This window comes from Sciurus vulgaris, assembly GCF_902686455.1.
Source record: "Sciurus vulgaris genome assembly, chromosome: 13".
Lineage (NCBI taxonomy): Eukaryota > Metazoa > Chordata > Mammalia > Rodentia > Sciuridae > Sciurus > Sciurus vulgaris.
In genome coordinates, this window is record NC_136474.1 from 86627647 (window position 1) to 86648832 (window position 21186).

Below are 21186 nucleotides of genomic sequence, written 5' to 3' on the forward strand. Positions count from 1 at the left end.
TAGAAAGCAAAGGCTTTAGCACCTTGGCTAGACTATGGAAGAATCTAATGTTGAAACAGAAATTTCACTCTTTCAGTAAACACAGTGAGAGATTGTGATCCCTGAAAGCATCTGCTTGGAACTTGAAACCACAGGTACTCAAAGGGTAGAAGTGCTCATGTGTCACCAGGCTATTTGAGGGCAGAAATGCCCCCTCAAAAGAATCAGGAATATTCCCTGCATACGGAAATAGGACAGCACAGGTAGAAATGCTGCGCTGAAGAATACCAATGTGGGAAAAATGAGTGTGTCATGATATTGTCGCCTGATGACAGAGTTTTAGAGTATTGGTAACAAGAATGTTGAGTCAAAGGAAATTTTGCTTTCTATTATAAGCTTTTTGATTATTGCACTTAAGTCTGATGAGATGAAGCTTTGAATTTAATCAACTAATGTATATGAAGATCTCAATGTTCGTAGAAAATGTGCTCTGAACTCATTGAATTTCCTTGTCTCCTAGGCTGCACTCCATTTCACAATGGCCTCCCTTGCTGCAGCAAATGCAGAATTTGGCTTTGACCTGTTCAGAGAGATGGACAACAATCAGGGAAATGAAAATGTGTTCTTGTCCTTTCTGAGCATCTTCACTGCCCTGAGCCTGGTCCGTTTGGGCGCTCAAGGGGACTGTGCACAGCAAATTGATAAGGTCAGTCTTGGCTTTTGCAATTAATCATTGGGACAGATTGTTTTCCCCAAGAGAATATCTCACCACAATTATCCCCACATCGATGCAGGACATTGTGAGAGTACAGGGTGTCACATCTTCACACTTCTCCAGGAACCCTCTGCAGTTTGCAGCATTATTTTTTTAGGTGCTGCAGATGGAACCCAGGGCCTTGTGAATCAAAGGTGAGAGCTTTACCATGGAGCTATACCCCCAGCCACCTGCAAGCCCAACCTTATTTTTGAGCCAGAAGGCAGCAAGTATGCTCCCAGAACCACGGCCCTGGTTCTTTTCCTATTCCTTCACATTAATTATTAGATTCTTTTTAGAAGGTGATGAGTAAAGGTTTAAAATTCTGAAGAGCAGACATCAGTCAAATTATGTTTTACAATTTTATTTATATAATTTACAAAGCCATTTTAGTTTAATCAAGATAATATTAAGTGAAAACCTAATATAGCTTTCTTTGTGTTCTCATGTTTCTCCCTGAACTGTTTCAAAGGTCAGAAAGTTGGACCTTCCTACTCCTGATCCCTCATTTTAGGGAAAAAAAAAAAAAAGGGACAAAGGGACCACTTATGTTCAAGGTCGGTAGATACAAGTTGGACAACTGTTTCCCTTTCCTTTTTCAACTGGATGATTGACAGGAATGACTTCCAGTTGCAAACTTCCCTTGTAATTTTGGGAGTACTGAGAGGCAAACTTCATTTATTTTCTAAGACGGATGTCATGAAGCCATAAGAATGAAACAATTGTAATGACATGGTCCAACTTATACAGATTCATGTTTTTATTTCCTCCCTTGGTGTAGTGAAAAATAAATAATTCCATGGAGGAGTAAGGTCCTTGTTGAACCTTCCTGTCCTAATGACAAGTTGCCGACTCTCTTGGAGTCACAGTCACTATGAGCCTAGCCATAAAACAGAGACCCAGAGAACTTAAACACATTCTACCCTGAATTTATTGTTTCCATCCATTAGGAAGAGATGATGACCATATCTCTTAAGGCATTGAAAATCCATGTGTCTGACCAAGGCAAGATGAGGAAGATGGCTGATGTTCTTCATGTTCCACAGTAGCAGAACTGGGGATAAGGGGCCCCCAGGGGATATTACAGACTGCCACTGTGATGTCTGCAGAGACCTTACTTCTGAATTTTAAATAACTAATCTGTTTTAAGTTCACCTTTCTTGTATTATCATTCCAGATTAAGAGGAAGTGGAAATTAAAGTAGGTTCCAATTCTCTGTAGCCTATTAAGACTAAGGTGGAAAATTAGAGCCTTTTAAAGTTTTCATACCTCCTTCTGAGTGGTCTCACTTTCCCCTAGTCTATGGGGTGATATTGTTTATTATGTGTCTGCTGTCCTTTACTTGGAAACCTTCACAGAGACACTAATGGTGACCCTGGCTGGTTTAATGGGTCCCCTACAAATTTTATTACCCCAGTATCAGAATGATCCTCCCTTTCTCAAGTCTACCCTCTCAAAGTAGAGAAGTGATCAAATAAACACATCTGACAACTTTAAGGAAACCCACACCTTTGTTGTTTTACAGAAACATGATCAAGATTCTGGCAGTTATAAACAGGGGCAGCAGAACACATTAGCTTTGCCTAGCAGTTCTTTAGACCTTTCCTCAATTGGTTGGAGGGACAGAAGTGGAATGAATCCATGGCTGCCTCTGGGTATGGCCCATCCATGCCTGGGGGAGGTGCATGTGCATTTTGCCTAAAATGTACAGTACAATTTTATCACTTCCCAGTAGAGCGACACTTTGCATTTCAGATCTCATAGCTTGGAGGACCTGGGGAAAACTCATACAAAGTCCCAAAGGAAATCACACTTGGGCATAGTAGCAACTATTAGAAAAATGGGTTATAATATGAACCATATTTTAAAAGGAATAATCTAAAACTGACTAATTTCAAATAATTGCAGGATCTTAAATTTTATCTCTCAAGTCCTGATTGAACTTTTTATCTTATATTTCCTAGATATTCAATGTTCAGTTTTGAATTTTATGTCATGCTGTTTAGGTAATGAACCCTGTTCCTGTCTCCCATTTGATGAAATTTTTAATTTTTTATTTTACTCTTTTCAAATTGTCCAGGTTGAATCATGGAGTAATCATTAAATTGCTCCTCAGAATGTGCAAACAAAAATAATCAAACACATTTAATTTTGCAGTCATTGAATTAACTCTTCCAGTTTATGCTTTTTCTAGATGAATAACCTGTTTAACCAAGTCAGTAGCACAGTGTACTTTTACTTCCTGCCATGTGTGCTAACCAACCAACCCATAAACACAACCACCGCCAACAAAGTCTCCACTCCTTATTTTATTTCACCACTGCCATTTCAAAAAAGATACTTTGGCTTTTTATTTTTAAAATGGATTTTTAATTGACAAATAAAAATTGTTATGTTTATAGGGTGCAATGGCTGTTTTGATTGATCCATATCAGCAGAAAGATTAGATCCAGTCAATTAACATATTCATCACCTCACCGACTTGTCACTTTTGTTGTTGCTGTTGTTCACCAGGTCCTTTCCTGTTCAGTGATGAAATACAGAGCAGAGGTCTGACCCACTTTCTTTTTATCCATCTTTCAGTACTACAGCTCTTCTGTGGTCTCTGAATGAGGCATTTTGCATCAGGGAAGCAACAACTGAGATTTAGACATCCTGCTAGAGGTTCATGATGATGAAGACCCTGTGCTGGGACATGGTAGCCCTTTCTGTAGCCCTGCTGCACCTGCTGGGAGGGGAGGCAGACGGAAGGCCCATGGCCTCTGCTGCTCCCCCCACAGCTTGGCTTCCACCTCTCTAGTACTTGTGGATGTACCAGAGATGATTTTGTTAAAGGACAACAGCATATATTCCCTAAAGCAAAGGACCAGGAAGACAAGCAGAGAGGAACTTTCTGGGCTGGAGATGAGGATGAGGCTTTTGATTGCTCCTCCAAACGCCACCCTCTGCCTTTTTTTGGAATCTAGAAAAAATTGCCTGGGTGACTGTGGCCCCAGGGAGTCCAGCCCAGGCTTCAAATGTAATCCTTTCTAGATCATCTTGTGTGTTGAGATGTCAATATCTTATCATCATCGCATACCTTTTTTTTAAAAAAAAGGTAACTTGAAATATTATTTCAATTATTGTGGTGGATATTAACTCTGCTGTACAGAGTTTTTTTTTTTTTAATCCTCTGCTTAATTATGTTCTTAGTATGATATTTTTCTACTTTTTCTCTTAGTAATGCTGGAAGCTTCACAGATTTTTGGCTCCAGGAGCTAATACTATGACTGCCACAGGGAGGTTAATGATGATGTTTTAGGACATTTCCTAAGGGAAAGTCTTTTCCATTTGAAGGACAAAATTCATTGTGCTATGGGAGTTTTGGACCACTAATCCTAGCTTATGAGTATCTTAAAATTTCCTGGTGGGGGAAATGAGGGACAATCAAATCATTAAATCATTAAATCATTAAATCAAATCATTTTCAAAATAAAAGCTATTACAAGAGGGGAATCCTCTCCTTTACCCAACAGTACATTAAAATTTAAATTTATTCCTTCATTGTGGCCACCACAGAAGTATGTTTTAGAATGCTTTTTTGGGTTTTGTTTTGCTTTTTGTTTTGCTTTTGCCAAAAGAGGCAGAAAAGCTCTTATTTTTGCTGGGTTTCGCATTATGATATAATTTTCTTTTCTCTGAGGTAGTGAATGAACAATTCAGAACTCCAAGATCTTCAAAAATTCACATATTAAGCATCAATCCAAAAGGTTAATAAATCCTTTGAGTGTACCTGGATGCCTCTCTGCTCTTCAATTTTAAGGGAATCCAACAAAACTTTTTGTTTACTGAAAATCTCAGTGGATGTGCTGTGGCCTCTACTTCTCTCCTTTGAAGTCACCTGCCTGCCTCCTAAACTTGATAATTGACAGTGAGAGCAGTCAATTATGTTCTTCCTTGCTGATTTGGGCAGTGAGGGTTAATTATTCTATTATCTAGTAGAAATATTGGAAAGAAGCAAGATTCTCATAATACAGTGAAAGTTTAAGATTAAAAAGATATCTTACTTTTTCATATTTTCTTCATCACAATACACACACTTTTTTTGTGGACTGGTATGGCTTGTGGCTTTTATTTCTGTACTCTCACAAATAACAGTTTACCAAATCTACAGATTTATGAGGGAAGATTTTTTCACATGGCAAATGCTGGTGTTTCTGTGGGCTGCCAGACCAGAACTGTTCATGTTCTGGCACATGGTCACTTTAGGTTCTAGTTCAAAACTTTCAATAGTCTTTTTACAGATGAACATGTGCTATGTGTAATCACTCACAAATGGAACAAAATTCCCTTGTAAAGAATTAATGCTGGTCACAAGTATGCCTTAATACAGCAATGATGTTTGAACTTAGGAAGTTTTTAAACTGAAAAAAAAAAAAAAAAAAAAAGCTTTCCAGTTCTATTTTATCATGAATATAACATATCTTAAAAAAAAAAAAAAACTCCTTTAATATAAAACTGCAAATTTATAACATTTTACATTTAATAAACCTCTGCAAGCATAATCTTGAATTAAGGGAACAGAGGAGAAAGAGTTTAAAAAGTTCTCTTCTTTTGTCTGAATGTGACCAAAATGTGACCTTGAGTCAAGCTTCCGCAATGACCCGGAGGGCAGGGCTGCTGGGGGTGGTAGTAGTGGTGATGGAGAGGTTTACTGAAAAGAACTTTGGAGAGGAAGCAATTTCATAGCCACTATTCTCTGCACATTCATACAAGGAAATCCTCTATCAGACTGAAATGGTCTTTTCATAATCAAAATCACACCTGGTATACAACATGTATTTTCAAAATTTGGTCAATACAAGTGTCTGCCTGAACTAAATTTGTTTTGTGTCTTGTTTGAATGTGTCAATGTGTAGGTATAAAGAATAAGATCAAATGTTAGCAAAAACCTGAATTTCTGTGCTGAAATCTTTTGGATCAAGTAAGGCATGTATTTCACACAATATTGAGTTTTGTATTACCAGTAAATTGAAAATTAAGGGAAGTTCCACATACTGAGGATTCTGTAAGATCAAGGAGTAGGAAGAAGGGGAAGGAAGAAAGACCTTCAAGTGTTCAAATGGGAATGACACAGTGTTATAGGACCTAGTCAATCAAAGTAAAACTGAAGGCTATTTTATAAAATGAAATTTCAAGAAATTTAGGAATAAAAATCAGTAGGAAATGCCAGTGGGTTATATGATCCAAAAATTACTTAAAAGTAAGTTGTGTGGGGATCTAATAGGTAAAATATAAATAAATATTAAATGAGCTCATGGGTGGATGACCTAATTTGTATTGGCTTAAATGCTAAAATGACAACTGCCAGGTCATTAAAAAAAAAAAAAAAAAAAAAAAAGACTGAGTCATTTGACAGATCGTAAAACAGTCCAGAGGTATCTTGAGTTATGTCACGAGGACTTTGGCAGAATTCATGACTACATGGTCAACTGTTGGGTTCAGCTGTTCAGTTAGGCTTTCTGTTCAGTGTGAAGTTAGGCTGGACACCATAGCGTTAGCATCCAGTGTGAACACACCACCCAGGAGCACGTTTTCCTGGAAGCAAGTCACTGTAGTGTTTGTATACATTAACACGAATTCCAGAATCCTGGTGAAGCTGAGAAGTCAGCATGTGGAGAAGGAAGAAAATGAAATAAAAAATAAAACTAGAACACGCTTCCCTCCTCAGCCCACTGTGTTTGTTTGGTGTCACAGGGAGAAGCACTCTAGGATGCTGGTGAACTTGGAATGGCAATTAGACAAATGTATTGGGGAAGAAATATTTTTAACTATAAGACCTCTTGCCAACCTTTTCCCTAGTAATCTCTGATTCTGATAACTGTTCTTCTGTTCTCTTGGCAGGCCCTTTACTTTAACACTGGCTCAGGACGGGGAAACTCTTCCAATAACCAGGTAAAGATAATATGATCTTTTTTAAAAGATAATGAGATTAAATTGAGAATTATTGTTTCATGAATATATTTTAATATGTCCTCTATCATTTTAAAACAATGAAACTGGTTTCAAATCCCCAGATTACGTATATTTCAAATAAAACTTTTGACAGTTTACTTGTTAATTATTAATTTACCAATCTTTTACTTGTGTTTTGGTCAGATTTTGGTATGTTCAAATGGAACTAAATGATATGCCTTTCTCCCTTGTTATTCATAGTTAACTTTTGGTAAAAATCAATTTTTTGGTACACATATTAAACAAACTGTTTCAAATGAACAGTTTTATTCAAGTCCATTTTAGTAAATTATTTAATTTCATAACAGACATTATTATGAGGAAGAGTAAAACATTGGATTTGCATATGGCATTGCTTGCTGCTTTGATAGCATCATTTTAAATTCTTTTATAGTATAATATACATGTTTTATTTCACATGTAAATGAGATTATATATATACCTGAAGTTCAAGAATAAATTTTTACACAACATTTTTTTATACCTCTTTTTAATAGCAGCCGGGACTCCAGACTCAACTGAAAAGAGTTCTTGCCAATATAAATTCATCCCATAAAGATTATGAACTCAGCATTGCCAATGGTCTTTTTGCAGAAAAAGTGTTTGACATTCATAAGGTAAGTGAAACTGCTTATTTGAGAAGATTATTTTTACTCTGGACCTGGAATCGTGTTCAATTTGTTTTGTGAAGACAGGCACAAGCCTTTCTACTTAGCCATACAAAAGTGATGTTTTTCTTATGGCTAATTACATTGCCAAATGTCTTCCAAATATCATCACTGTTTCCAAAGCTCAACTTTTCCCTCCACATATTCATGAATCTCCAGACTGACATATATGAATATCTGAATATAGAATCCACATATTCAGAGTCTCCAGACTGATGGACTCTAAAGTAGAAGAGCACTTCTGCATTGGAAGAGACTTTGAGCCACAGTTGGAGGGCATGCAGCACACTTAGGGGAGTCCATGGCCACAGGAAGTGTCTGTCACTCTTCCTTTGAGCTTTGGGTCTAGTGAGAGAGTTTGGCATCCTTGGTGTGAGTTCTCCTTTTTTCTCAGCCGTGCTTTTCACCTCTCCTTCCAGCAGTCATTTTCTTGTATTAAAGTGAGACTGTTTATAAATGAGTTCTTCTTGGGAGATATGGCCAAATAAGATCAGCCATTGGCAAAAGAGTAGCTCAAATCCAATGCAGAGGCAGGAAAGGGGGTCAGCAGACTAATTTTTAGTACTTCTGTGTAATGTTGGTAATGGATGCATTCGTCATAGCATCCTGCCTACCCCCAGGCCTGTGAGGCCCAGAATGCTCTAAGTCACTATGCCCAACTCATACCTGGGACCCATGGTTGCAATGACTACCAGAAGCTGCTTACCTGGTTAGGACTGTGAAGCACACACACTGCCCATAGTTTTATGAACATATTTTCTCTTCCTTTTAATTCTCCACTCCTCAGACAACTATCTATAAAACTCTGCCTCAGTGACATTGCTGGGCTAATCTCCACCTTCATCTTTGTCAGCTCTCTCTGTTCCACCCAATCATTATTGTTCCCTCTGTCTGTCACCCACTCAAATTTTTTGCCCCTCCCAGAACCACTCCCAAATCTTTGGTCTCCAGCCAATTATGAAGCATGAGTCCATTTTTGACTCTTTGAAAAAAATTCTGCACAAGTTTTACAGGAGCCAGTTTGTATGTTCATCACATCTGATTTGTCCTTTCCTATATCCACTGCTGTCCCCATGAGGGACTACTAGCTCTTTTAAACTGGGGGTTGATTTGTCAATCTTGCTACTATTTATAGCAGATTTCCATGTTTTTATTTTGTATGCATGTCATATAAAGAAAGCAATGCAAGTGGGTGAGGTGGCACATGCCTGTAATCCCATCTACTCAGAAGCCTGAGGCAGGGGAATCACAAGTTTGAGGCCAGCCTCAGCAACTGGATGAGACCCTGTCTCAAAATGAAAGATAAAAAAGGGTTGGGGGTGGAGTTCAGTGGTAAAGTGCCACAGGGTTCAACCCCCAATACTGGGCAGGGTGGCAGCAAGGGAAATAATGCATTTAGTTACTCTGAAAAGCACTTTTGGTATTGAATGTAATAAATGATAATTTTTAGTCATTTAAATCAGCATGAAGCTCAATAATTGCCAAGCTACTTACATTTTGATTTATAATGCTCTTTCCATTCATATTTGAGTATGAAAGAATCTATTAGAATAATAGCTTTTACAAAATGTATGAAATTGTAGAAGACTCAACTGTCATCTCTGGTATCTTCTCCCTTTATTCCCAATTTATGCTGAATATGACTTGGCCAGACTTCTTTAAATACAATTCCATATTCCCTCAACTTCTGCCACTGTCTGGCTAACTTCATGTTGCTGAGGATTGGGACAACCATGTAAGGGGATGTTTTGCCCCATTTGCCAACTTCTGTTTCTTGATCCTCTCTCCATACTGTTTTAGTAAGAGCGTTCCATACTGCATCCACAGGATCCCACGCTTCTTCTCTTTCACTTCCACTCCACCTGTTCTTTACTGTTTTGATTGAGTCATTCAATCTCTTGACCTCTCCAATTTTTCTGAACATATTCACCATTATACCAAACTACTCATGGATCCATTCCTTAAACACTCTCTTACCAACCCCCTCCTTCCCCAGCAAACCTCCAAATCCATATCAACGCCACTAATTCCCTCAGCAGCTGTTCCTGGGAAAGCCTCAAAGTACGTGGTTGCCACTACAGCACCATGGTCTCCCATCCCAGCTAGACTCTTGGTTGACTACTGAATAGTCAAACCGGAATGTTCTTTAGGATTTTGTCTTGGTGGTCTTCCACTTTCAGTCCACCTTCTTACAAGGGAAAGGTGATCCATTAATACAGCATATAGTTTCTGGAGGACTCTGGAGGTTGTCCTCAGTATTTGTGCATCTCTCCGCAGTCATGTGACAAGCCATCCCTTATTCCTCAGTGCCAGGCTCAATGCTGTCCCTTCCCAGCGTAAGTCCTCCAGTGGGCATCTGCAGGTTCCTAAACAAACCAGATCTCCTAAACCCAGGCCTTCTGGTTCTCCTTGTTCTCTTTCAAAGAAGTACAAATGTTCTTTCTCAATTTAAAAAAAGAAAAGAAAAACGAAGGTAAAGTGTTGTAAGACACAGGAGGGATCTTGGAAAGACTGTCTGTCAAAGAGAGACAGTGACACTGGGAAAATGAGCAAGACAATCATGAGAAATGTGAGGCATTCCAGGGAGAAGGAATGCTGTTCAAAGACCTCAAGGGAGAGAGGGCACCTCAGTGCCCTTTGGAGGGACTGTAAGGAACTGGGTGTGGTGAGAGGGCCGAGGATGACGGGAAAAGTGATGGGAAATGAGGCTAGCCGGGTGCAGATCAGCGTCTAAGGGCTAGGTCCATGGCCTGCTTTTCTCTTCTGTGGATGGGTCGAGTTAGAGGCTGTTGGGTGGTTTTGATGAGGCAGCAGTGGGTAAACACAGGGGTTGGGCCTCAGGGGTACTCTCCATTAGCCTCTGCAATCCCTTAAGATAATATGAAGTTGAAAGTGCGTCTGCTATACAAATTCTACTTCACATTCACCAGACCCTTCCAGCCATGTTGCTATGTATACAGCTACATACATGTACTCACGTTCGAGGCACAGGTGGGGCTGAGAATAAAGCAGTAGAAATCAAGAGACAGGTTCAAAGGTACATTTGTTGGTCATTTGTAACTACAAGCACTGTGTTCTTATTTCTAGAACTACATTGAATGTGCTGAAAAATTATATAATGCCAAAGTGGAAAGAGTGGACTTTACAAATGATGTAGATGATACCAGAAATAAGATTAATAAATGGATTGAAAATGAGACGCATGGTGAGTGCAATGCCTTATTTTTCTACAAGATATGCCAGTTATACATGAATGTGGAGAACTGTCAACTTTAAAACTGGAAGTTTTTGTGCATGTAAGGAATGGCTCCTGTCAATCCAAAGTCATGATTGCTGCCATTTAAAACTGCCTTAATATTTGTCTGCAATGTGGTTTTGAGTAATCTTTAGAATGCTTTGTACTTTTCAAAAATCTTGTTTTTTATATTATCTTTTTTGACTGGGAAACAAACCTGTGAGACAAACACATATTATGACCTTTTCATAAACCAACAATAACCTGAAGTAATTTTTCACCTAGGGAACAAAAACTAAGATTTGTTTACAGCACATTTTCCATGACCACAAAGTAGTATTTCATCCTAGTGGTCCATACGCTTCATTAGGATTGGGCTAATTTTCATATCTGACCGTTCCTTCTTGGTCTGGATCTTAAGATGATAATGTTCTACCATCAAAGAAATATATCTTCATGTCATTGCTTTCACTAAAGGATTACAATTTATCTTACTTTTAAAAATTCTCCTTATTTATCACAATAACTTATTTGGCAAAGGAGTTATCTTCCAGAGAGAGTACAACTGTTTATTGGTAAGTCTATTTCACAACTAAAAATGTTTTGGTTTATTGCAAAACAAATAAGGAAATCTATTCATCCTTTGTTTTGTTAATCAACTGATTCCAAAGATAGTAGTTATTTCTTTACTTAAGGGTTGATTTGTACTCTGAGAATTATAACTGTATTTATTGAGTTTGTCTTTGCCTCAGAAATATGAAACATATAACTTACACTCCTAAAGCAAAGGTTTAGCTGTATACAGTTAATCCTGGGAATGAGAATATGATGTCTCAATTTCCATTTTGTTCATTCATTCATCATTATATCAGTAGTGGATTACTTCGATTTTAGTTATCATGAGTTTCAAATATAGTACTTATAAATCCAGAGGAACTGTGTAATTATCACTTTTCCAATAACTGAATGGAATTCTGTGTAGTATTAAAAGAATTGCTAGTATCTTTTTTGCTTTGGCTCAGTTATTTATTCTCTGCCTTTCTCATGAAACCTGTATATAATTATTATTTGTATAAGCATATGTCCTTAACACTTATTTGGGGAAGAAATTTCAAATCATTGCCAATATTCTAAACAACCCACCCGTATCTTACTGCCCCTCTCCCTATACAACACTATTTGAAAGGTAGATCTCGTTCATCATGACCTGCCTTTTCCTTGTCTTTCAGTGAAATCTGAATGTCTCCCATCACCTTCAGGATAATCCAAAGTTCTTACCAGACCTGTTTTCAACCTTTCCAGTCTTTCTGCCTGACATGTAGGAATGAATTAGGGTTTCTCCATGTATCCTTCCCCTTCCAGGCTTCCATATCTTTGAATAAGCAGTCTTGCTTTCTGGAAGATCCCTTTGCTCCCTGAAATTGCCCTCAGTTCAAGCAGATAGCCCTTTCTATGGTGACATACCTCTAAACTGTACCCGCACAGCACACTGGTCCTATCTGTGTTACTGGACTGTCCAAACTGCTTGTTTGGTTGTTAAATCCTGTGTTAGACTATGGGCAGGAAGGTGGCATGAACTATGACTTCATGGTTTCAATTCAAGTTCTGAGAATAGTGGATGCAACTAGCAAAAAATCTCATTGATGTGGAATGAAGGAGAGAACCAGCCCTTTCAGCTGAATGAAGTCACTTACACTTGGGGTGCCGAGTAGCCCAGGTGGCCTCATCAGTGCAGTAAAGGTGGTTTGGTGCCCGGAACAGGGGCTCTGGGGACTGCTGTCCCAGGTGGGAAATCCTATGGCCACTGCTTTTTTGTCGTGTGACTTTATATTAGTTCCTTAATCTCTCAGTGTCCCAGTTTTCTAACAGGAAACAGATAATGATAATAGTGCCTGCCTCATAGAGGTTTTAGAAGGATTAAACCAAATATTGTGCTTGAAGCATTTAGAAAGTGCCAGACCCATTCTTTGCTTATGGACAACATTAGTAATAACATGATTCTTACTAATAATCATGATTATCAGTATAATTATTATGGTTAGAGAAAAACTTCAAGCCCATTAATGATCTTTGAAAGCAGGTTTTACATTTTACATTAAGAATGAACATTTTTTTCCTCAACTTATTTTTCAAAAGGGAAAATAAAGAAGGTGTTCAGCGACGGCAGCATCAGCTCCTCCGCGGTCATGGTGCTGGTGAACGCCGTGTACTTCAAGGGCAAGTGGGAGTCAGCCTTCACCAAGAGCGAGACCTTAAACTGCCGGTTCAAGTCTCCCAAGGTTTGTACGTCTCCTGACTTACCTGGGAGGCTCTTCCCCAGGAGTAGTTCTTTGCAGGAAGTTGTGGTATTTACACAGGCAAACGGTGGGCTTGCCATTTCTTCAGCATTACAAGCAATGCTTTATAAAGCAAACGCTAGCTCAGGTTACAAAACACAACCGAAGGGGCCTTCATAAATTGATATGTCTTTAGATACATTCTGTATTGAAAGAAGTATTAAAGTATGAATTTATTTTAAGATATTCTAGTTGGAAGACTATGAAAAAGGAAACATGACAAAAATGTATCTTATGTTTTGTGATTTTTAACTGTGGTTCTAACAGTTATTTACCATTGATGATTTTCCTGAGTCAAAGAATGAATGTTTATAAAGGATAAAGTTATACTTAGCAAAGTTATACCTTTATAAATATATCTACTTCTTTATTTAGTTATTTTTCTTTCTTTTTTTTTTAACCTAAAGCATCTTATTACCAAGCTCATAAGCTTACACTTGGCTGCTTTACACTTGGCTCCTTTTTTGTTTCAGCCATGTGTCTGTAATAGCATAGTGGAAACATCGGCAGCCTTAGAGTTAGGCGTGCCACGTTGGGGTCCCTGCCTTGCTTCGCTGAAGCTGTGTTGTCTGAGGCAAGTCAACCTGATGGACCACCTCCTCAAATGCAAAATGAAATGATTCGCTTAGTTGATATTTAAGATGATTCCTTTCAATCACTCAGCCTTTTATGCTGAAGCAGAGAAATTCAGATTTAACTTTAAAACTTAGTTTTATTTTTCAAGTGGCATTTTGGTATTGTCTGCACTTATATCAAAAGTTTTAGACACGGCAGTACTGAGAGTTGACCACAGTTAAAGATTAGTGGATGAGTCAGGAGGTGGGAAGTAAAAGGTGAGCTAGGCAGGCGGTATGTGGAGGTATGGTGACTCTAGGGACAGCGAGAGGAGACTGGAGTGCAGAGCAGAACTGTAACTAGGCTGGGCCTGGGTTGGCTGCCAAGGCTTGCCTCTGGCAACCTGCCTGGACTGAAGGCCAGCCCCGCTCTGTGTCCCTAACCTGGGGGTCCTAAGTCAGAGCCTGGTGGAGTAAGTTCATGATGTATGTGTCTCTGTGGGAAGAAAGAGTTGGGAACAGATATATTTTGAAAATTGTATATGACAAAATAATACATTTGATAAATCCTAACAAAATACAGCTCTGTCTTCTAAAGATATTACCTGTATAATAGTCATAGGAAGCACACCAGGGAGTATTAGAACTTCAGTGACTGGAATCGACAGGATTCCAAGTGAGCTCTTGTTTCCCACTCCTTCCTTCAGTGCTTCCCCCAGGCGATGGCACCATTCAGTAGTACATTGCATTTGTTGCCTCCTTTCCAACAGTGAAGGCAAAGCATAAAACATTCCTGTCTTCTGGATTGGGTTTTTTGTCTTGCTTCTAATGGAATTTTGGTTTTCTAAAGTGTTACCATATAATAACCTTGTTTTCAACACTCTTCCTGCCAGTCCCAGACTCTGTGTAACATAGCTATAAAATATAGCTCTGTTTTAGTCAGCTATTTCATTGCTGTGACTACATGATTGACTAGAACAATTTTAAAGGAGGAAAAGCTTATTAGAGGACTCACTGTTTCAGAGGTCTTAGTACACAGAAGGCCAGCTCCATTCCCTGGGACTTGAGGTGAGGCTAAACATCGTGGCAGAGTGTGTGGCAGAAAGAAGCAGCTCATGTGAGATCAGGAAGCAAAGAGAGAAACCTCCAGATACAAAATACATACTCCATAACCATGCCCCAATTCCCATCTCCTCCAGTCACACCCTACCAATTCAATTAATCCAATCAGGAATTAATTCACTGATTGGGGTAAGACTCTTGTAACCTAATTATTTCTCCTCTGAACCTTCTTGCATTGTCTCACATGTGAGCTTTTGGGGGACACCTCACATCCAAACCGTAGCAAGCTCCATCATGGAATAAGCAATAGAATCTTGATTGCTGGCAATTAACGTTGGTTGCACCAAATTAAAAATTGGTGAAATCACCTCTTTAGAATCTGTTATTCTTTCTCTGCCTCAAGATAGAAATGAAATGTTATAGCTATGAAATCCCAGCTCCCACTTGTACCAAGCTTGATTCTTCTGACTCACTGGCCAAATGCTACCTCTTCATTGCTTATATGTGTCCTTTCTGAGGATTAGACTCTAAGTCAAAAAGGGCAACTTTCCCAAGGGAGAAAGACCTTCGGTTCAAGGACAGAAGATTGGCCTCCCATGTGAAAACTTTTGTCATGAAAGGAGGTATTACAGAAATGTTGACCAGTTTGCAGATCATAATATCATTAGCCAAAAGACAGCCTCTTGCACCTCTCTGGTGTTCCTAACTCTACAAACAGCATCTTCAAGACAAGGGCTATTGTGCTTCCTCAAGTGAACTTAAGGGGCAGTATCAAATATTTCGCAGGAATTTTTAATTTTTCTAAGACTTCATTCTTAAATTGTGTAATTTTGATAATACTAGTCTATATTTTACTTCCGATAAGAGAAAAAATTCATAGCATTCATGTTTCACTATATCGCTATTTAGTAATTATCCATAACCTGTTAGACTTTTCAGTTTTAACAGTAAGTGCAAGGTCAAGCTCCAGCTGCAGGATACATTAGCTGACATAGTCCTCACCATCTAGTACAGCAAGGATTCTTGCCATCTCCGTCATGTAGGTGTGGAAACAGAGATGCAGACAGGGGAAGTAGCTTACCCAAGTCACATAGTTGAGGCCAGAGAGTAAACTCAAAGTCTGTGCTTTTATCACTAGGATGTGTATCAATGAAAGCAGCATGTCAGAAAAAGTCTACAGCATTGACTCACCAAGTACAATATTTTTTATGCATTCAACCAGTAAGTAAAGTGAAGTGGGATTATGAATTACTTTTTGTGACTTGACTTGCAGTGTTCTGGGAAAACAATTGCCATGATGCATCAGGAACGGAAGTTCAACTTGTCTACTATTCAGGATCCATCCATGCAGGTTCTCCAGCTCAGATATCGTGGTGGTATAAGCATGTACATTCTGCTGCCTGAGAGAGACCTATCCCAAGTAAGTGACTTGTCACCTCCACTCCTGGGGAATAAGAGGACCTTTAGGATACTCTTCATTGTGTTTTTATCCATCAATTTTAAGATGTCAGGTTAGGATATTAGATACTGATTCATTTATTTGACAAATACATACCTACTAATGTGCCAAACACCATTACAGATGTTGAGATTGAAATATCTCAGTTTATCACAATGGTGGTTGAATAGTTATAAACTTGGGACCCTCTTAGATGAGCCATGAAGTTCAAAACACATGAGCTTAGGTCTTTTTAAATTCTTGGCTAACAATAGCCTTTAATGTCATGGAAGTTTTTGGCCAACCACTTTTAGATAACATGAAATGGTGGAGTTGCAAGCTTTTGGGAATAAAATGTATAGTATCAGGTCATGCCACTGTGTCTCTGGTGTGAAGCGGTGATGAGGGATTGCCCTGTGACTGGTGTCACAGGAGACACAGACCAGAAGAGTGCAGGAACAGATGGTGCTGGCTGTGCAAGCCAGGTGCCATCACTCTAGCTCAGATCCTGCTCTTCTTCCAGCCCGTCTTCCATTTATCCTCCCCCTGAACTTGGCTCTTTCTGTTTGTGACCTGCCATTGCAGAGGCCTTGGTTGGTCACCTCTCCCTTCTCTGTTCTACCGATAAAAATAAATAATCAACACCATTTATTGAGTATCTCCTACATTCCAGGCCATGTGCTCTGCATTTCATTTATACTATTTCATTTGGTTCTTACAGCAACCTTGTGAGAAAGGGAAAGGAGGCTCATGGAATTTAATTTGTCTGATAGACAAATATATGATTATTAAGGACTATTTATATGCACATACATGCAAACATATGTATCTGTGTGTGTGGGCACACATATGTATCTCAGCTACAGTAGAAAATTACAAGTACATTTTAAAATATTGGCTATGTTTTGATCTGAAACACTTGTTCATTGTAGAACAAGTAGAAACAGTGTAAGGAAGTTGATGCTTTCACTATCCAGGGGCATTATTTGTATCTTCTACCTGTGATTCAAAACCAAAACTTTAAAGCTTTGGAAATTTAGTTTCTACATAGAAGTCCACTGAGTTATTGTAATGACTTTTCTTAGTTTTTCAACTTAATATCCTTTTTAGTAAGGAGCCACAAGAGAAAAATCATGATTAAATCTAAAACATGCTAATACCAAATATTGGTACTTAAATGAAATCAACAATTCACTTGATAATCCTCCTGACAATTAGGTTTTATCACACATACATTATTTACCTTAAATCATCAGTATTAATGGAAAAAATAGCCCACATAAAACAAAAATTAGTGCAAAAGAAAGATTTGCTCTTGTACTTATTGTCTGAGTTTTTTCCTTTAATAGTTTACCTAATAATGTGTGAATTAGATTCATATAAATTTTCATACTACAAAAACTTAAATACTTACATATTTCTACATAACCAGATAACAATGAGGAAGTTGGCACTTAGTAAGTTAAGGAAAAATTTTCCAACTTAGAATAAAAAGTCATTACAGATTAGCCACAAACTGGAAAATTTACACACAGAAATTTCAAATGTACTGAACTTGATTATATAAATTCATGTTCTTGATAAAAATACAAGTGAAGTTTGTTATGTATGAAAAGTGATGTTAAAAGATTTCAGTGAATCTTAATTTGAAAAGAATATCCATATATGAGATTTTGAAACAATGTTCATGAAAAATATCCCTATTCTAAATCTGGAAGAATCTGGTCAATTCTTAGTATTGAAGAACTGGCAATTCAATTTGTGAGTCGTTTGGGATGGCAATGACATTGGAGGGAGGTGTGGGCTTCCAGTGTGTAAATGAGGTTGTGCGCACCTCCTGACGTCCTCTTGAGCTTCCATTGTCTCATGTGTTGGGCAAGAGAGTTATTGGATCCAAGCTTCCCTGTGGGGGGGGGTTGTGCTGGGAGATGTTGCTCACCCAAGCTCCCAGGGCTGGGGCTCTGGGTCTTTTTATTCAAGCCATTCTGGTTTTCATTGGTTTACCCTGTAAATTGTGCAAACATTATTATTTTCTGTCTTTCATGAAAGGCAAATGATTAATTAGAAAACACTGATTTAAATGACTGCTGAGCTCTTGTTTCAACTGGATGATCTACATTTTCTGTAGACCTTTCATCCATCCATATTTCACTTTGGCTGTAACTGTTCCTATGTGGGTAGAGAACAGAGAAACCTGGAAGTGCTTATGAGTCAGGCCTTGTCATAGCAGAGAAACTAAATATGAGATTTATTTTGAAAAAGTACTTGAACCATTATTTAAATCATATTCCCTTTCCAGGCTTCCCCAGGGCCCATTCATGTGCTTAAATACGAAAATTCAAGAGGGGGGTAATCATGGAAAACCATGTGTCTTTGTCGTTGCTGCTTCATAGTTTCTTAACAATATGATTGCAAATTACATTTTAAATATCCTTACAGGTTGAGAACAAACTGTCCTTTCGTAACCTAATGGACTGGACCAATCCCAGAAAAATGACCTCTCAGTATGTGGAGGTGTTTCTTCCAAAATTCAAGATAGAGAAGAACTATGAAATGAAAGGGCATTTGAGAGCCCTGGGGCTGAAAGATATCTTCGATGAGTCCAGAGCTGACCTCTCTGGAATAGCTTCAGGAGGTCGTCTCTATATATCCAAACTAATGCACAAGTCTTATATAGAGGTCACCGAGGAGGGCTCCCTGGCAACCGCTGCCACGGAAAGTAACATCGTGGAAAAGCAGCTCCCTGACTCTACGGTGTTTAGGGCCGATCACCCCTTCCTGTTTGTCATCAGGAAGAATGACATTATCTTATTTGGTGGCAAAGTTGCTTGTCCTTGAACATCATATGTTTCTATTATAATAGTCCCTGCGACATCAAAGAAAAGACCCACGTGAATAGATTTGTTTAGTTGTGATCACATGGTGTTTCCTTTGACTTTCTTTCCTCCTAATATTGACCAGCAGATAATTTTGGTGATCCGACCCTTCTCAGATGCCTGGTTGGTTGTCTTGATCTCTGAGCTCAGCCTTTCTACTTCTATTTGCTCCCCTGGCTTCTAATTTCATTGGCCTTCCACCTCACTTGTTTCTGCACTTCTTTCCTATGGCCCATCTGGGGATTACGGAGCTTGCTTACTGGCACTGAGAAGGTAGAAGCAGCACTAGGAATCCTTTTTGAAACTCCAGATACTGCAGATTTTCTAGGGTGGTTATGAATGATCTAGGAAATAAGCCCTGTGCTTCCTAGAAATCAGTGTGAAGCTGACTTTAATGCATTTGTTTAACTCAGTGTATACTCTAGATGCGAAAAAAATATGGACTTGGGACTGGGAATCAACCAAAACAATTCATTAATGATTTCAAATTGACATTTTTGGGCTCTCCTTAGGAGACTTAATATGTACATAGTTTTTCAGATATTAAACACCTTTCAACTGTTGGATCAATGTTGTAAAGTTTACAAGTTTTTCCTTTGTTTATCAAAATAAAGAAATATGACATCTGTACAGTGTGATTGTTCTCTTCTGACCAATTGTGAGACTAACAGCACTTTTTTTTTTTCTAGGCCTAACAAAAAAGCTATGAAAAGAAAAAATGTTTTTGTAAAATAAGTCTGATTTGGTTCAATTTCACTAATTTATTACACATAAAGTTACTTTCACAGCTCTACAGACTGATGAGCTAATCATCAGTACTAGGATTTAAATTCAGGAGGGAAAAGATTCATCAATATAACTATAAGCCATAAGTAACTTCACAGATAGATTAATCATGAGTGGAACCCAGTAGACCAGACTGAGCTTGCTTAGCAGTTGATAAACAATGCCAGCTTGTTGCATTGTGTTTTCACCACAAAATATTGTCTCCTGAAGAGAAACCGATAAATCAGAGTAGCCTGCGGCAGAGCGCTGTGGCGCTCAGTACCAGGCCTGGCAGCTACATGATTTTCAACAGATGTTGTGGAATCCATGAACATGGCCGAAGAGAGGAAATATGACATGAGAGCTGTGTTCTGATTTCTTGCCATGTTGTCCGTGCTTGTGTGCATGTGTGTTTGCATGTGTGTGTGTGTGGGGGGGGGGGGGACTAGATTATAAACCCTGGAAGGGAAGAGAATGGCATATGGGAAGCCTGCTGTCCTCATTTAAATGAGTACGTTCCCTTATGGCTCCAAGAAGGAAACAAAACCAGACAGATTGCAAACGCAGACTCCAGTCGGCCCGATGGCAGGCTCCCTTGCCAGCTCTCCTTCCCAGCTCCACCAGGGGCTCCTGGGAGACTGTGCTCTGCTGCTCACAAGCCACAGAAAGGCAGGAGCTGAGGTGGGGAAGGAGCAGGGAGGATCTCTGTAACAGGAAGGAGTGATTTCCACTCAAGCTTCAAGGCAGATGGAAACATTCCCCCAGCGCCTTCACCATCTGCTTCTTCATCATCCTCACACTGCCACAGACCCAGGCCCAAGGCCACTACCGTCCTGTGAAGTGAAAATTACTATGATTATGATTGTCATCCTCACTTTATGAGAAAAATAAGGTTTAGGGAGGGTGGCAGTTGTCCCCAATTCATGTGCCCTTTTCCTCAGAACAGGCAGCTTGACTTTCATATCAAGTCTGGCTTGTACCCCAGCTGAGCTCAGGGTCCTCTCCTGACCCAGCACTTCAGCTGGCTCACTCCTGCCTTGGCATGTGCCCGTGAAGGACCAAGCATCTCTGATGACCTCAGGATTTCCTGGGACACTACGCCTCTTACAAATTTGATCAAGTGCATAATGACATGACTTTATGTTCTTATGTTTGGGTCATTTACACTCTTAGGTGACTTCATTTGGCTAGGTATATAATAACAAATGTTCTGAGACTTTATATAATAATGATGAGAACAGTAATAAATTTAATAGTAAGTTCTCCTGATTATTAACTCTTTGAGAGAAGGGACAGTTATCTTTAGTTCCCTTTATAATTCCTCTCCAGCATATTCTATAGCACTTTAATGACTGGAGATTCTTACTCATTGATGTGTCTAGAAATGTATCCACTTATTTTAGGCTTTCAAATTTAAAATAGTCCTTAATAATCCTCTGGATTTCTGTGATGTCTGTGGTGATCTTTCCTTTTTCATCTCAAAATTTATTAATTTGAGTCTTCTATTTTTTTGTTTTGGTTGATT

At 38.8% G+C, this 21186-nt stretch overlaps 1 protein-coding gene across 4 annotated transcripts in view; it reads left to right on the top strand.

The window, feature by feature from the left end:
- Window positions 1-19526, top strand: part of SERPINB7 (serpin family B member 7) — a 51130-nt gene extending 31604 nt beyond the window's left edge. For 3 of the 4 annotated variants that reach the window (XM_079109396.1, XM_079109395.1, XM_079109397.1), the window contains exons 2-8: window positions 500-685; window positions 6617-6667; window positions 7225-7344; window positions 10483-10600; window positions 12767-12909; window positions 15856-16002; window positions 18460-19526. In XM_079109396.1, coding sequence (XP_078965522.1) covers window positions 518-685; window positions 6617-6667; window positions 7225-7344; window positions 10483-10600; window positions 12767-12909; window positions 15856-16002; window positions 18460-18858 — 1146 coding nt within the window. In that variant the 5' untranslated portion in view covers window positions 500-517 and the 3' untranslated portion in view covers window positions 18859-19526. The remainder of the gene's footprint in view (window positions 1-499; window positions 686-6616; window positions 6668-7224; window positions 7345-10482; window positions 10601-12766; window positions 12910-15855; window positions 16003-18459) is intronic. The other variant, XM_079109398.1, reaches the window with a different exon arrangement.
- Window positions 19527-21186: the final 1660 nt, after the last annotated feature.